At 38.9% G+C, this 17,613-nt stretch overlaps 1 protein-coding gene across 4 annotated transcripts in view; it reads left to right on the forward strand.

The window, feature by feature from the left end:
• The window catches only part of AXDND1 (axonemal dynein light chain domain containing 1), a 91,461-nt gene that overhangs the window by 40,627 nt on the left and 33,221 nt on the right, over positions 1 to 17,613 (forward strand). For 3 of the 4 annotated variants that reach the window (XM_058702374.1, XM_058702372.1, XM_058702375.1), the window contains exons 9-13: positions 6,166 to 6,306; positions 7,001 to 7,105; positions 13,350 to 13,470; positions 15,858 to 15,959; positions 17,046 to 17,209. In XM_058702374.1, coding sequence (XP_058558357.1) covers positions 6,166 to 6,306; positions 7,001 to 7,105; positions 13,350 to 13,470; positions 15,858 to 15,959; positions 17,046 to 17,209 — 633 coding nt within the window. The remainder of the gene's footprint in view (positions 1 to 6,165; positions 6,307 to 7,000; positions 7,106 to 13,349; positions 13,471 to 15,857; positions 15,960 to 17,045; positions 17,210 to 17,613) is intronic. The other variant, XM_058702373.1, reaches the window with a different exon arrangement.

The raw sequence follows: 17,613 nt of genomic DNA on the forward strand, positions 1-17,613 counted from the left end.
AAGGGGCCATATTTCATTCTCTCTCATTGCCACGTAGTACTCCATTGTGTATATAAACCACAATTTCTTTATCCATTCATCAGTTGATGGACATTTAGGCTCTTTCCATAATTTGGCTATTGTTGAGAGTGCTGCTATAAACATTGGGGTACAAGTGCCCCTATGCATCAGTACTCCTGTATCCCTTGGGTAAATTCCTAGCAGTGCTATTGCTGGGTCATAGGGTAGGTCTATTTTTAATTTTTTGAGGAACCTCCACACTGTTTTCCAGAGTGGCTGCGCCAATTTGCATTCCCACCAACAGTGCAAGAGGGTTCCCATTTCTCCACATCCTCTCCAGCATCTATAGTCTCCTGATTTGTTCATTTTGGCCCCTCTGACTGGCGTGAGGTGATATCTGAGTGTGGTTTTGATTTGTATTTCCCTGATGAGGAGCGATTTGTATTTGTATTTGATTTGTATTTGATTTGTATTTCCCTGTTGAGCATCTTTTCATGTGCCTGTTGGCCATCTGGATGTCTTCTTTAGAGAAGTGTCTATTCATGTTTTCTGCCCATGTCTTCACTGGATTATTTGTTTTTCGGGTGTGGAGATTGGTGAGCTCTTTATAGATTTTGGATACTAGCCCTTTGTCCGATATGTCATTTGCAAATATCTTTTCCCATTCCATCGGTTGCCTTTTAGTTTTGTTGGTTGTTTCCTTTGCTGTGCAGAAGCTTTTTATCTTCATAAGGTCCCAGTAGTTCATTTTTGCTTTTAATTCCCTTGCCTTTGGGGATGTGTCGAGTAAGAAATTGCTACGGCTCAGGTCAGAGAGGTCTTTTCCTGCTTTCTCCTCTAGGGTTTTGATGGTTTCCTGTCTCACATTCAGGTCCTTTATCCATTTTGAGTTTATTTTTGTGAATGGTGTGAGAAAGTGGTCTAGTTTCAATCTTCTGCATGTTGTTGTCCAGTTCTCCCAGCACCATTTGTTAAAGAGACTGTCTTTTTTCCATTGGATGTTCTTTCCTGCTTTGTCAAAGATGAGTTGGCCATACGTTTGTGGGTCTAGTTCTGGGATTTCTATTCTATTCCATTGGTCTATGTGTCTGTTTTTATGCCAATACCATGCTGTCTTGATGATGACAGCTTTGTAGTAGAGGCTAAAGTCTGGGATTGTGATGCCTCCTGCTTTGGTCTTCTTCTTCAAAATTACTTTGGCTATTTGGGGCCTTTTGTGGTTCCATATGAATTTTAGGATTGCTTGTTCTAGTTTCGAGAAGAATGCTGGTGCAATTTTGATTGGGATTGCATTGAATGTGTAGATAGCTTTGGGTAGTATTGACATTTTGACAATATTTATTCTTCCAACCCATGAGCACGGAATGTTTTTCCATTTCTTTATATCTTCTTCAATGTCCTTCATAAGCTTTCTATAGTTTTCAGCATACAGATCTTTTACATCTTTGGTTAGATTTATCCCTAGGTATTTTATGCTTCTTGGTGCAATTGTGAATGGGATCAGTTTCTTTATTTGTCTTTCTGTTGCTTCATTATTAGTGTATAAGAATGCAACTGATTTCTGTACATTGATTTTGTAGCCTGCAACTTTGCTAAATTCATGTATCAGTTCTAGCAGACTTCTGGTGGAATCTATCGGATTTTCCATTTATAATATCATGTCGTCTGCAAAAAGTGAAAGCTAGACTTCATCTTTGCCAATTTTGATGCCTTTGATTTCCTTTTGTTGTCTGATTGCTGATGCTAGAACTTCCAACACTATGTTAAACAACAGCGGTGAGAGTGGACATCCCTGTCGTGTTCCTGATCTCAGGGAAAAAGCTCTCAGTTTTTCCCCGTTGAGGATGATGTTAGCTGTGGGCTTTTCATAAATGGCTTTTATGATCTTTAAGTGTGTTCCTTCTGTCCCGACTTTCTCAAGGGTTTTTATTAAGAAAGTTTGCTGAATTTTATCAAATGCCTTTTCTGAATCGATTGACAGGATCATATGGTTCTTATCTTTTCTTTTATTAATGTGATGTATCACATTGATTGATTTGCAAATGTTGAACCAGCCCTGCATCCCAGGAATGAATCCCACTTGATCATGGTGAATAATTCTTTTTATATGCTGTTGAATTCGATTTGCTAGTATCTTATTGAGAATTTTTGCATCCATATTCATCAGGGATATTGGCCTGTCTCTGTCTGGTTTAGGAATCAAAGTAATACTGGCTTCATAGAATGAGTCTGGAAGTTTTCCTTCCCTTTCTATTTCTTGGAATAGCTTGAGAAGGATAGGTATTATCTCTGCTTTAAATGTCTGGTAGAACTCCCCTGGGAAGCCATCTGGTCCTGGACTCTTATTTGTTGGGAGATTTTTGATGACTGATTCAATTTCTTCGCTGGTTATGGGTCTGTTCAAGCTTTCTATTTCCTCCTGATTGAGTTTTGGAAGGTGTGGGTGTTTAGGAATTTGTCCATTTCTTCCAGGTTGTCCAGTTTGTTGGCATATAATTTTTCATAGTATTCCCTGATAATTGCTTGTATCTCTGAGGGATTGGTTGTAATAATTCCATTTTAATTCATGATTTTATCTATTTGGGTCATCTCCCTTTTCTTTTTGAGAAGCCTGGCTAGAGGTTTATCAAATTTGTTTATTTTTTCAAAAAACCAACTCTTGGTTTCGTTGATCTGCTCTACCGTTTTTTTAGATTCTATATTGTTTATTTCTGCTCTGATCTTTATTATTTCTCTTCTTCTGCTGGATTTAGGCTGTCTTTGCTGCTCTGCTTCTATTTCCTTTAGGTGTGCTGTTAGATTTTGTAGTTGGGATTTTTCTTGTTTCATGAGATAGGCCTGGATTGCAATGTATTTTCCTCTCGGGACTGCCTTCGCTGCATCCCAAAGCATTTGGATTGTTGTATTTTCATTTTCGTTTGTTTCCATATATTTTTTAATTTCTTCTCTAATTGCCTGGTTGACCCATTCATTCTTTAGTAGGGTGTTTTTTAACCTCCATGCTTTTGGAGGTTTTCCAGACTTTTTCCTGTGGTTGATTTCAAGCTTCATAGCACTGTGGTCTGGAAGTATGCATGGTATGATTTCAATTCTTGTAAACTTATGAAGGGCTGTTTTGTGACCCAGTATGTGATCTATCTTGGAGAATATTCCATGTGCACTCGAGAAGAAAGTATATTCTGTTGCTTTGGGATGCAGAGTTCTAAATATATCTGTCAAGTCCATCTGATCCAATGTATCATTCAGGGCCCTTGTTTCTTTATTGACCGTGTGTCTAGATGATCTATCCATTTCTGTAAGTGGAGTGTTAAAGTCCCCTGCAATTACCACATTCTTATCAATAAGGTTGCTTATGTTTGTGAGTAATTGTTTTGTATATTTGGGGGCTCCTGTATTCGGTGCATAGACATTTATAATTGTTAGCTCTTCCTGATGGATAGACCCTGTGATTATTATATAATGCCCTTCTTCATCTCTTGTTACAGCCTTTAATTTAAAGTCTAGTTTGTTTGATATAAGTATGGCTACTCCAGCTTTCTTTTGACTTCCAGTGGCATGATAAATAGTTCTCCATCCCCTCACTCTCAATCTGAAGGTGTCCTCAGGTCTAAAATGAGTCTCTTGTAGACAGCAAATAGATGGGTGGGTCTTGTTTTTTTATCCATTCTGATACCCTATGTCTTTTGGTTGGCGCATTTAGTCCATTTACATTCAGTGTTATTATAGAAAGATATGGGTTTAGAGTCATTGTGATGTCTATAGGTTTCATGCTTGTAGCAATGTCTCTGGTACTTTGTCTCACAGGATCCTTCTTAGGATCTCTTGTAGGGCTAGTTTAGTGGTGACGAATTCCTTCAGTTTTTGTTTGTTTGGAAAGACCTTTCTCTCTCCTTCTATTCTAAATGACAGACTTGCTGGATAAAGGATTCTCGGCTGCATATTTTTTCTGTTTAGCACACTGAAGATCTCGTGCCAATCCTTTCTGGCCTGCCAAGTTTCAAAAGAGAGATCAGTCACGAGTCTTATAGGTCTCCCTTTATATGTGAGGGCACGTTTATCCCTTGCTGCTTTCAGAATTTTCTCTTTATCCTTGTATTTTGCCAGTTTCACTATGATATGTCGTGCAGAAGATCGATTCAAGTTACGTCTGAAGGGAGTTCTCTGTGCCTCTTGGATTTCAATGCCTTTTTCCTTCCCCAGATCCGGGAAGTTCTCAGCTATTATTTCTTCAAGTACACCTTCAGCACCTTTCCCTCTCTCTTCCTCCTCTGGAATACCAATTATGCGTATATTATTTCTCTTTAGTGCATCACTTAGTTCTCTCATTTTCCCCTCCTACTCCTGGATTTTTTTATCTCTCTTTTTCTCAGCTTCTTCTTTTTCCATAATTTTATCTTCTAGTTCACCTATTCTCTCCTCTGCCTCTTCAATCCGAGCCGTAGTTGTCTCCATTTTATTTTGCAGCTCATTGATACCATTTTTTAGCTCCTCCTGGCTGTTCCTTAGTCCCTTGATATCTGTAGCAAGAGATTCTCTGCTGTCCTTTATACTGTTTTCAAGCCCAGCGATTAATTTTATGACTATTATTCTAAATTCACTTTCTGTTATATTGTTTAAATCATTTTTGATCAGTTCGTTAGCTGTTGTTATTTCCTGGACGTTTTTCTGAGGGGAATTCTTCCGCTTCGTCATTTTGGATAGTCCCTGGAGTGGTGCGGGACTCTGGGGCACTTCCCCTGTGCTGTCTTAAATAACTTGCGTTGGTGGGCGGAGCCGCAGTCAGACCTGATGTCTGCCCCCAGCCCACCGTTGGGGCCACAGTCAGACTGGTGTGTGCCTTCTCTTCCCCTCTCCTAGGGGCGGGATTCACTGTGGGGTGGCGTGGCCCGTCTGGGCTACTTGCACACTGCCAGGCTTGTGGTGCTGGGGATCTGGCGTATTAGCTGGGGTGGATCGGCAAGGTGCACGGGGGCGGGAGGAGCAGGCTCAGCTCGCTTTTCCTTTGGAGATCTGCTTCAGGAGGGGCCCTGGGCACCAGGAGGGAGTCCGACCCACCGGAGGGATGGATCCGCAGAAGCACAGCGTTGGGTGTTGGCGCAGTGCAAGCAAGTTCCCTGGCAGGAACCGGTTCCCTTTGGGATTTTGGCTGGGGGATGGGCGAGGGAGATGGCGCTGGCGAGCGCTTTTGTTCCCCGCCAAGCTGAGGTCTGTCGTCTGGGGCTCAGCTACTCTCCCTCCCGTTGTCCTCCAGCCCTCCCGTTCTCCAAGCAGAGCTGTTAGCTTATAACCTTCCAGATGTCAAGTCCCGCTTGCTGTCGGAATACACTCTGTCCGGCCCCTCTGCTTTTGCCAGCCAGACAGACTCGGGGGCTCTGCTTGGCCGGGGAGCCGCCCCTCCGCCCCGGCTCCCTCCCGCCAGTCCGTGGAGCGCGCACCGCCTCGCCGCCCTTCCTACCCTCTTCCGTGGGCCTCTCGTCTGCGCTTGGCTCCGGAGACTCCGTTCTGCTAATCCTCTGGCGGTTTTCTGGGTTCTTTAGGCAGGTGTAGGTGGAATCTAAGTGATCAGCAGGACGCGCGGTGAGCCCAGCGTCCTCCTACGCCGCCATCTTCCCAGCTGTGCCTAGATCACTTTCAATATAAATAAAGACTGCTCAGCATGGTATTTGAAAGTTATCATTTGTAATCCTTCCAAATATTTGGTTTCATTCAACACTGAGAGAAATGACTTCTTTGTATTTAAGGTCTTTGTTCATTTTTAAACAGTTGGTATATTTTTACATTTACCCAACTTGAGAAAAGTGGTTTTACTCATGAATTCAACTATTTATAAAAACTCCATTGTATATAAATTCATAAGACATGGTTTTTATCCTCATAGAGTTTATAATTTAGAAGAAAAAAGAAGTCCTCATTTTGTTTTATATCTCAGTATGTTCCACATAATTATGACTCTGGTTAAAGTCCTCCACAATTCATTTACTTGTGTGAGCATGGCAGGAAAACACAGGTTAGATCTCTTTCTTTTCCTATCTTGTTCTTTTCACATATCTTTTATGAGTGTCTGCCTATTTCTTTCCTTAACATTACTTTCTCTCTCACATATTTTCTGGCTCTTTTTTTCCTTTTCTTTTGCATGATACCTTGTTTTCTTTCTGTCTCATGCAGAGAGAGGTATGTACAAATGCTTGACCAAATTGCCCGGCAGATGATTGACTTCTACAAAGACATGGTAACTCAGCGAATAATGGACCAGCGCATTTTGGAAGAATTGTACAATTTTAAGAATGTTACTGAAGAACTGACCAGGTAAAATCTGTGATTATCTTAAACACGAAACAAAGGCCAAAGCCATGTCTTTAAAGAGAATAAAAAACAGGGAAAGTAGAATGGTTAAAAGCGAGGACTCTCTTTTTTCTTTTGTGGGGTTTAGGAAGAGAACGGAGAGGACTGGATGTAGATGTAGAGACATGGGTTACAAAGGTTAACACAAAACTAGGGCTCTGCGTATGTTTGATAGGGAAAAGACTCCTGTTCTCCTTCCAGGCCTGAGATGTTGAGATCTTAATCATGTTTACAGACAGTGCCATGATTACAGATGATAAGGTTTAAATCCCAAAGGGGAGGATAGGCATTAAGTAGCAGTCAAGGTTAGTGATCATCTAAGCTCGCGTCAAGATGATTAGTGGCAAGAATGAAAAAGATAAGATAGGCATGTCAGAAGGTAGAACGGAGCAGCCTGGTGGCCTGGCCTGTTAGCGTCCGCCTTCTCTCCATTCTGGAGGATCTCCCACATCATCTTTCTGCCCTTTCTAGCCAACCTGATTCCATTACCAAACCTGCCCGAATTCCATCCAAATGTATGCTAGATTTCTTGATTTGGTTTCTAAGGAGTGAAAACTAGGGAGAGATGTACACATAACTGAGAAGATTCCTGAGTATACAAATCCGATTTCCTGGAACTCTTCAACTATGAATGTAAACTTTCTTTGCTTTATTTCAGGGAGCTGTGTCTGGTTCGGGCCCATGATATGAAATTAACAAAGGAAGCAGAGAAGGCCCATAGGGATTTGGCACAAGCTCTCTTAGATGCTGAAAAGAATGCTAAGTGAGTTACCAAATGTTAACCATTATGTCATCAGGCCTCACAGCTTATTTGAAGGAACAAAATTTTATAGAAACATTTGAAGTTTTTTATTACAACAGTGCTGGGAGGGATTAATATATGTAAGGAACTTTTATGTATATTAACCCCTCCAGGCACCACTTAATACACATCTTGTAAATGTCTTCCTGTGTGAGTTTTCCGGGGCGTAACCCTAGAAGTGGAATTGCTGGGTCACAGGCTACACACAGCCTTGTCTTGCTAAATGTTGCCAAATGCCATATAAAGTAGTCGTGCCAGTGCACCTTCCTGTTGGTGTAGGAGATTTTCCTTTTGTCCATATTTTTTTTCAGTCTGATGAGTATGAATAAGTGTTTGGTTTTTGTTTTGTTTGCCACTAATTTTCCTAATTACTAGTGTGAGTCTAGTTCTTTTTTTTAGATTTAAATGAATCCACTACCATCTTAGTGTTTTATCCTATTTCTGGGGTTAGCAAACTTTTTCCGTGAAGGGTCAGATGGTGAGATACGGTTTCTGAGGCAACTGTGCAATCCACTCCGCCTTTGTAACGTGCACCACCATGGTGAAAAGGCAGGCAAGGACGATGCCAGGACATGGCTGTGTTCCAGTAAAACCGTTTACTGACACTGAAATTTGGATGAAAATAAAACATTTTCACGTGTCACAAAATACCGTTTTTCTATTGCTTCTTTAACCATTAAACGTATAAAAAGTAAAATAGGTAAAAAATTAACAATCTGAAATTCTTTGCTTATGTTCTATGCAAAACGCACGTGGTGAGCTGTCTTTAACCCACAGGCTCTAGTTTGCTGAGCCTGATAATTATCATTATCAAATGATAATTTGAGTGCATTTTTAGTTTTTCTTATTTAACCGATTAAAAAGTAATATTATTATACTATCATAGAAGCAGTATTGTGCCCTGTAAGTAAAGTAGAAAATATAAGCAAGCAAAAATGAATAAAAAAATATTATAGTTTCACCACCTAATAGATTACCGATATACATATCTTAGTATATATTCTTTTTTTCTATGTACATGTGCACACATGCATTGTTTTAAACCAAAATTGTACTGTATATACTGTTCTACAGCCTGTTTTTTTTTAGTCAACAGTCTACCTATTTCAGTAAAGTTTCACTTCTTCAATTACCCAGATAATATTCAAATTTTCCCAGTGTTCCCCAAAACGTATTTTACATTGGATTGTCCAAATCAGTATCCAATCTAGGGCCACACATTGTATCTTGTTTTATATTCCTTTTAATCCAGCATAGCCTTCTGCTTTTTATGTGTGTGTGTGTGTATTGAAGAGTGACTGGCATGTCAGCAAAAACACAAATGTACACAAAATCTAAATTCAAAGGTATATTCTTTCTTTTATTGTATTTTATTCCTTACTAGACTGAGAAGGATACCTTGATCATCTTTTTTAGTGTTGATTTATTTATTTTGAGAGAGAGAGAGAGAGAGAGAGGACATGAGCATGAGTGGGGGAGGGGCAGAAAGAAGCAGAGAGAGAATCTCAAGCAGGCTCCGTGCTCTTAGCACGGAGCCTGAAGTGGGGCTCAATCTCACAAACTGTGAGATCATGACCTGAGCCGAAATCAAGAGTCAGACACTTAACCCACTGAGCCACCCAGGTGGCCCACCTTGACCAGTTTTTGCTCACTGAATATACTACTGTTTTCTGTAGCTGATTCACCCTTCTTGTCTTAGGAGATAACTGTTCTATACTTTGTCTTCTGTCCTCATTTGTCTAATAGTATCTCACCATCCTCTTTCTGAGCTGAGGAACTTGCTTTCTAAAAACTAGAAGCAAGCAAGCAAACAATCAAAAAAGTAGACGCAAACAGAAGAGAACTCAAGCTCTCACCCCTACATCTACCCACGCCTTGCAGCTGTGCTCATACATTCTATCTTCCCAGCTTTTCCTGTGGATGAACTGTCTCTTCCCAAGGCAAGTCTTTCCACTTGTGTACTGTTACATCCCCACATATCTACTTGAGATATTTTCAGCAAATATTCCCTCTTTCTTCTCTATCTTTAATGTTTCCCTCTCTGCCTGTTTAGTCCCATTAGTATACAAATATGCTATAATTAACACCCATCTCAAAAACAACAACCAAAAAACAAAAAGACTCCCATATCTTAAGACGGCACACGTATCCCCTTCTAGCTATGGCCCCGTTACCCTGCCCACCTCCCGTCCTCCCCCCAGCCCCCTGCCATTATACTAATCTTCTTTAAAAAATTGTCATACTCAATATGTCCACTCCTGGTCCTCCCCTTTGTCTCTTGTGAACCCACTCCAATCAGGCTTTCACTCCCCCAACCCCACCAAAATGCACTTGTCAAAGTGACCAGTGACTCATGTTGTTGAGTCTGAAGGTCGCTTCTCAATTCTCATTTAACCTGACTTAACAGCAGCATTTGTCACAACTGACCAGCTGCTCTTACTTAAAACAATGTCTTTCAGTAGGTTACACTCTCCTAGTTTTCCTCTGCTTTACTATCTGCTCCTTCTTACTGATACCCCTTGCAGGTTCCTTTTCATCTCACCAATTTCCAACTGGCAAAGTGCTTGCTCCTTATTCTGTAGATCTTTTCTGTGTCCATATTTGCTTCCTAAATTACTCTCTCCATTTTCCTGGCTTCCAATGCCATCACCTGTATATACTCAGCTCACAAATATGTATCTGCAGCTTCACCCTTCTTCGCAAATCTGTACCCCTAGTTTCATTCTTTCTCCTTGAATTCCAGACTTACGTATTCAACAGACTTAACACTCTGCTTAGATGCCTAATGTCCCCAACGTGTTCTTTCCCCCAAACCGACTCCTTCCACATTCTTTTCTCATTTCAGTTAATACAACTCCATCCTTCCAGTTTCTGGGGCCAAAATGCTTGGAGTCATTCTCTGTCCCTTTCTTTTTCTCACATCTCACACCTCCCTAGTGGCAGATCCTATCTCCTTTCATGATCTGTGCTGACCCCTCACCTCTTTCGTTTGTGCCCTCTGCATGCCTTGCCTGGGGTGTTGCGGGGACCTCTGAATCTCCTTTTTACATCTGCTGTAGTAAGCCCACCACTGTGGGCCTTTCTCCACATTCCAGCCAGTACTGTTGTCAAAAACCAACTTCTGTGTTCTGTAGCCGAAATATAACTCGAAGACAAAGTTTGGGGATAAAGAGGAGTTTTATTACTTTAAGGCAAAGGAGGTTAGAGCAGGCTACTGCCTCAAGACTGTAGACCTGCCCGGGGTAAAAGGCTGATCTGGGTGGTTTCGCTAGGAATCTGGTACGTGCTGCCAGCCACGTTCCTCATGCCTTCAAGGTGATCTCATGACTAGTGCTGGTGTGGGCCATCTGAGACTTGTGACTAAGTATCAGCATCGATACCAAGTTCTTGGAACAAAGGATTCTACAGAAAAATAAGTGAAGGGAAAGAGAAGGCTTCAAGAATGAGGAAGAGAAAATTTCGTTCAGCTTGAAGTCAAACCTTGCCGAAGCATTAGTGCGTCCATCTGAATTTCCATCCATCTTTACATTTCTATGTGGTGTCAGTATTATCTATTAAAAATTTGACTCAAATAGAATAATGTCATTTCTCTGCTCGAAATTCTGCAGTGGCTCCCCATCTTACAGTAAAAGGCCACATTTTAAAAACATGGCTTACAAGACTCATCCAACCAGAATTTCTCTGACTTCTCCTACTTTATTTCAGACATGTTGCCTTTGTGCTGTTCTTGAACATACCAGACAGACTCCCCCCTTGGGTCCTGGAACTCTCTTTCCCAGAGAGCTCCCTAGCTTCCTCCTTCCTTCCTTCAGACCTTGTTTCCCCCCCCCCCCCCCATTTAAAACTGAGAGCATTTTGTGCTCTCAATCCCCTCTCCCTGATTTATTTTTATCTATCGCACTATCACTACTTAATATGTTTTCCTTTTTTCTTTATTATCTTTTCCAAATAAACTTTGTAAGGGCAAAGCTTTTGTTTTTGTTTTATTTTGTTTAGTTTTGAACAGCACCTGGCATTTGGTAGGCGCTAAATGGATATTTGTTGAATGAATTTAAAAAATAAGCTAGAACTTCCTTTGTGCTAATGTTCATTATAGGAGCAAAACATCTAAAACCAGAGAGAAAGGGAAGGAGAAGGAGAAAGAAATCTCATTTTCTTTAAAAGTTGATGGTTCTGAAGTGGGACTTTTTTTTGTGGTTAGAAATTTTTAGTAATACTTTTTTAAAAATAATAACCATTTGAAGATTAGGAAAAACAAAAACACATAAATAAGGAAGTAAGTATCTATAATTTGTTCTCTGAGTTAAATCACTATTAATATTTTGATATATTTTCTTTTTTCTATTTCTATGTATTTTTTATATAAATGAGATCAAAATGGGTATATAATTTTATCATTTGGGTTTCTCATGTTACAACATGAAAAGTTTTCCCACGTACCAAAGTATTAACAACAGGATCTTTAATTAGCTATATCCTATTTTCATCACAGAGCCATTTATTTGGCCAATCCCTTGTTGTTGGACATTGAGGTTATTTCTGAATTTTTTTCTTTTGCTATTTTAAACAAGGGTCATTAGTTACCTTTTCAAAATCAGTGTCTAACTTTCAGACAGTAACGTGCATAAATCTTAAGGGGATATAACTTGTTGAATCTTCATATGTATATTCCCCTGTGTGACATCTAGGGTGATTAATTTTTCTTACTTACTTTGAACAAGTGGAAGTCTCCAAACAGAGAAGGCTTTCAAGAACTGATGCTGGTAGTTCCTGGCTTTCATCAAAATTAGAAGAATTCTATGTCATTGGCCTTTAATTCTTGTAGCAAAGTTAATATCCCATAGCAGGTAGTGTCTCAAATGGCTTGTGAAATGCTATCCCTTTACAACTTCTGTGTTTGCATTTAATCTCACAAGTGCTTTTAATTCCAATTTAATTGTAAACTTCGGTGTAAGTTTGGAAGGAAAAGTTATGTTCTGGTAAACATGAATTAAAAATAGTTAAGAAAAAGGTACTTAACTTGAATATACTTAATCTTTTGGTTGGTTGGTACAGAATTTCTTTAAACCTTATATTAATTATATATAATTTAAAAGTATAGCAGCTCATAATTACTGGGCTTTGTGTTTAAAAAATTTTTTTTAATGTTTATTTATTTTTGAGAGACAGAGAGAGACAGAGAGCGAGCAGTGGAGGGGCAGAGAGAGGGGGAGACACAGAATCTGAAGTAGGCTCCAGCCTCTGAGCTGCCAGCACAGAGCCCGTCGTGGGGCTCTAATCCACGAGCTGTGAGATCATGACCTGAGCCAAAGTCGGACGCTTAACCAACTGAACCACCCAAGCACTCCTGGGCTTTGTGTTTTTAATGAAGAAGCCTGATTCAGGGTGCCTGGGTGGCTCAGTCAGTTAAGCATCAGACTATTGATGTCAACTCAGGTACTGATCTCATGGTTGTCAGATCAAGCCCTGTGTCAAATTGGGCTCCGAGCTGTGCGTGGAGACTGCTTAAGATTCTCTCTCTCCCTATGATCCTCCCCCATTTGCATGCGTGTGTGCATGTACACGTGGTCTCTCTCTCTCAAAAAAAAAGAATTCTAATTCTATTCTGTATCCTGAGTTTTTAAATGAGATATAGTGTTGTTATTCTGTTGGAATACCATGTTGTGAAAATTCTAGCAAATAAACAATATGAAGAAAAGTGTTTAGAGCAGGTAAAAGTATGTTGAATTTTTTACTTTAAGACTTTTATAAGCTTTATAAATGTGACTATTTTTTCTTCTATTTCACTGTATATTAGTGTTATTAACGTATCCAGCAATTATACCATAATTACTTTATGATGAGTTTTAAAGGAACAAATTGTCTATTTTAGAACAAAGTTGTTTATTTTATTAAAAAAATTTTTTTAAGTTTATTCATTTATTTTGAGAGAGAGACAGCATTCATGGGGGAGGGACAGAGAGAGAGGGAGAGAGAGACTCCCAAGGGGGCTCCTTGCTGTCAGCACAGAGCCCGACATGGGGCTCGAACTCACAAACCATGAGATTGTGACCTGAGCTGAAATCAAGAGTCAGGTGCTTAACCGACTGATCTACCCACATGCCCCCAAAGTTGTTTTTTTTTAAATGTCCACCATCATAACAATTATTCAATAAATGTGAATTCTCAAAAACAAAGTCTGTATATATTTTTTAATTTTTTTTAGGATTGTAGAAGAATACCATGACTTATACACGTTGCAAAGAGGAAGGATGGAGTGTGATATTAAACAGTTAATGTCAGAAAGAGATGTCTGGAGCTCAGCCACATATGAATTGGCCCTAAAGGTTGGTTCATCTGGAAGCATAACTCAGACTTCTTTTTTGCTGGATCAGTTTTGCTTTACCATTTTTTTTTTTTTTTTTTGCTTTACCATTTTTAATAATCTAGACAAAATTTAAAAAATGAAGATGTGTATTTAATTTATGAATAATGTGGCTATGATTGATGGGCCTTGAGAAAGGAAAGTTACATTTTTTTCTTTTGTTTCTTGTCTATTGAGTACCTGGCTATTGCCCAGTTAAGGGCTCTTTTTCTCACCAGAATCTAAGAAGTATAAGGAAGAATACTTTTTCTATTGTTTGTGAGCATGTTAAAATTTTCAACTTCTGCTTATACTAATTATAAACTAGGAAGTGTTATTTATATTTTTTCACACAGTGTAACCATATTAGGATTATATCACTTTGGTTCTATTACCTTGGCATCTAAGATGACAAATGAATTGAAATATGGCAGTCTGTAGGTCATTACTGTAATACTTTAGGCAAGTACCAAACATCTGGGACTTGTGTTTACTAAGTATTAACCAGAAATTATGACCCTCAACATATTCACACTTTTGTCTCATTTTCCTCTGGAATGGTCAGACCTCATCTAGTATACAATGTTTCATCCTGATGCAGAATTTTTAAATGACACGTCAAGAAGAAACAATCATGACAGTAAATATATAAGAATATATAAATCAGGGAGCCAGGCATGTTCAGTAGGAATAAAGAAGACAAGTGAGTTTCTTCACTCTAGTAGTATTTAAACAATAGAGAACTGACCCCTTGTAGTGGCTTCTGTGGAAAAATACCTTGAATTGGTGGAGGCTTTGTGTTAGCTCATCCCTAAAGCCCCTCTCAACAGGAAATGACAACTAGAATGTCACCTTCCTGAAAATAACGACTTTGTCTCTTTTGTTTGTGTCTGCATGCACAGTGTCTAGAAACAGTCACTTATTGAATGTCTGTATAATTGGTTCTGTATACCAGTGGTTCTCAAAGTATGGTCCAAGGACACCCTGCGCCCCCTCCCCGCCTCACCAGGGATCCCTGAGACCCTTCCATGAGGTGAAAACTAGTTTCTTCATTATACTAAGAAGTTATTTGCCTTTTGCAGTCTCCTTTGCACACGAGTTACATTGGCTTTACAATGGGATGTTGCAGCCGACTGAATGCAGAAACAAATATGAAAATCCAGCTCTATTAAGGCAGACATTAAAGAGATTTGTAAAAAAGTAAAACAATGATGTTCCTTTCATTATTTTTTTGTTTTAGAAAATATGGTTATTTTTTCATAAAAATACTATTTATGTTAACATATAATGGATTTATTGTTATGTTTAAGTGAATTAACAAATACATATTTTATTTAAAAAATTTTATTTTATTTTATTTTTAACTCATTTTATTTTTTATTTTTTTAAATTTACATCCAAATTAGTTAGCATATAGTGCAACAATGATTTCAGGAGTAGATTCCTTAATGCCTCTTACCCCTTATCCATTTAGCCCATGCCCCCTCCCACAACCCCTCCAGTAACACTCAGTTTGTTCTCCATATATAAGAGTCTCTTCTGTTTTGTCCCCCTCCCTGTTTTTATATTATTTTTGTTTCCCTTCCTTATGTTCATCTGTTTTGTCTCTTAAAGTCCTCATGTGAGTGAAGTCATGTGATTTTTGTCTTTCTCTGACTAATTTTACTTCGCATAATACATTCCAGTTCCATCCACGTAGTTGCAAATGGCAAGATTTCATTCTTTTTGATTGCCGAGGAATGCTCCATTGTGTGTGTGTGTGTGTGTGTGTGTGTGTGTGTGTGTGTGTGTGTGTATACCACATCTTCTTTATCCATTCATCCATCGATGGACATTTGGGCTCTTTCCATACTTTGGCTATTGTTGATAGTGCTGCTGTAAACATGGGGGTGCACGTGTCCCTTCGAAATAGCACACCTGTATCCCTTGGATAAATGCCTAGTAGTGCAGTTGCTAAGTTGTAGTTCTATTTTTAATTTTTTGAGGAACCTCCATACTGTTTTCCAGAGAGGCTGTACCAGCTTGCATTCCAAACAAATACATATTTTAAATAAGTTCAGTTTTAATTTCCAAAATGGTAAATAGCAAATAGATATAATGCATATGAACAAAAGCTCTTTGGAATCTTCGCTAATTTGTGAGAGCGTTGCTTGGGAGTCTGTGCTATATGTTATCCTTCAGTTTGGTTCCAGTTCAGTAGTTTTAGAAAACACAAATTTATGATTCAAATTAGCTCATGACTTAAATAACAAACTGTGATGGAGTTAATGATTCGATGGAAAATTGATATGTGAAATTGGTTTGGGTTTAATAAATCACAGTGGTTTATTAATATCTTAGGTTCCTCATTTCAGTACTTTTTTCAAATAGGTAATTGAAAGAAATAGAGTTGTGTTGGCTAAAAGACTTTACCTCAATGAAAAAGGCTGGAATAAATATGCTAAGCATTTCATCATACTGCTGTCAGCCAAGGTAAAGATCAGTTCACTTAAGTTATGGGAAAAGAGACTCTGGCCTTTGAGGGTTGAAACTGTAAGACGTGTTTGCTAAGTTTATAGGTTACATTTTAAATATAGTTTTGTATTTGTGCTTTATTGTGGGTGGAATGAAAAATCTAAGGAAATGTAAACAAATGCTTTTTATATAATTGTCTTCTATCCTAATTAAAGCACTGTAAGCAATTTATCTAAGTTAATAATACTGAAAATGTTATTTATAGACTTATCATTCTATTAGTGTTTAAGCCAAAAGTAAAATGTAAGTAGCTGTGCATTTTTTGCAATTTTATGTGAAAATTCAAAGAGCACACTTGGTCAAAAAGGAGAGAAGTGGCATTTAGTGTGTTCTGGGGTCATACCATTTACACTTGTCATTTAATTTAATTCTTTTTTAAAAATTTTTAAAGTTTATTTCTTTATTTTTGAGAGAGAGAAAGAGAGACAGACAGACAGAGAAAGGGAGTGCATGCGAGCAGGGGAGGGACAGAGAGAGAGGGAGAGAGAGAATCCCAAGCAGGTTCTACACTGTCAACAAGGAGCCTGATGTGGGGCTTGATCTCATGAACTGTGAGATCATGATCTGAGCCAAAATCAAGAGTCAGACCCACTTAACCCACTGAGCCACCCAGGTGCCCTTTATAGTAGGGTCTTTATTTTTTGGATAAGAAAAATTAACCCCAAATAAATGAAATCGTCTCCCCCAAGGTTACATAGCCAATAACTGACTAGGATTCACATTTGGTTTTGTTTGGCTTTGAAATTCCTGTTCTTTCCAATGTACCACACTACCTCCCATGAAAGTGGGGAAATTGGGCTCATGTTGCAAAGGAAAAAATCTTGTCCCTAATATTTTATGTACCATGGAAAATCTACCAGCAAAGGCACTATGTGATGTTACTGATGATATTTTGAAGGAGAACTATCTTCTCAATTTTGATCCATTTTCTATGGATATCTCTAGTATTACAATACCAATACACTAATTAACATTATTAGCATATGCTAATAAGTATCATGTGAATAAGTGAATAAGTGGTTTGATTTTATGCGTATTATCTAGGACACTGCAGACCTTGCACTGTTGCAGAAATTGACACAGAAATGGAGAAACTTAATGAATAAATTTAAAAACGAAGTGGAACAAAATGAAGAATCTATAAGGGAGAGATTGCAAATTGTTAAGGATGGCCTTACCAAATGGCAGCAGGTTTTCAGAAATAATAGGTGGGTTACAAGAATCTTTTTTTTTTAAGTGTCTTGTTTTGTGGGTTTGTTTTATTTTAGAGAGAAAGAGGGAGAGAAAGAGTGGGGGGGGGAGAGAGAGAGAGAGAGAGAGAGAGAGAGAGAGAGAGAGAGAGAGAATGAATCTTAAGCAGGCTCTGCCCTGAACGTGGAGCCCAGTGAGGGGCTTGATCCCATGACCCCAGGATCATGACCTGAGCCAAAATCAAGAGTTGGATGCTCAATTGACCGAACCACCCAGTTGCCCTGGGTCTACAAGGCTCTTGGTTTTGATTATATTGTGTCATGTCTGGTAACTCAGTCCAGTTCTTTCTTTCTCTCTGGTTCTCTTTTACCATGTAATAACTCTAACATTGATTTTGGTGGGGTAACTAGCAGCCTTTCCA

The sequence above is a fragment of the Neofelis nebulosa genome, chromosome 15 (genome assembly GCF_028018385.1).
Source record: "Neofelis nebulosa isolate mNeoNeb1 chromosome 15, mNeoNeb1.pri, whole genome shotgun sequence".
NCBI classification, from domain to species: Eukaryota; Metazoa; Chordata; class Mammalia; order Carnivora; family Felidae; genus Neofelis; species Neofelis nebulosa.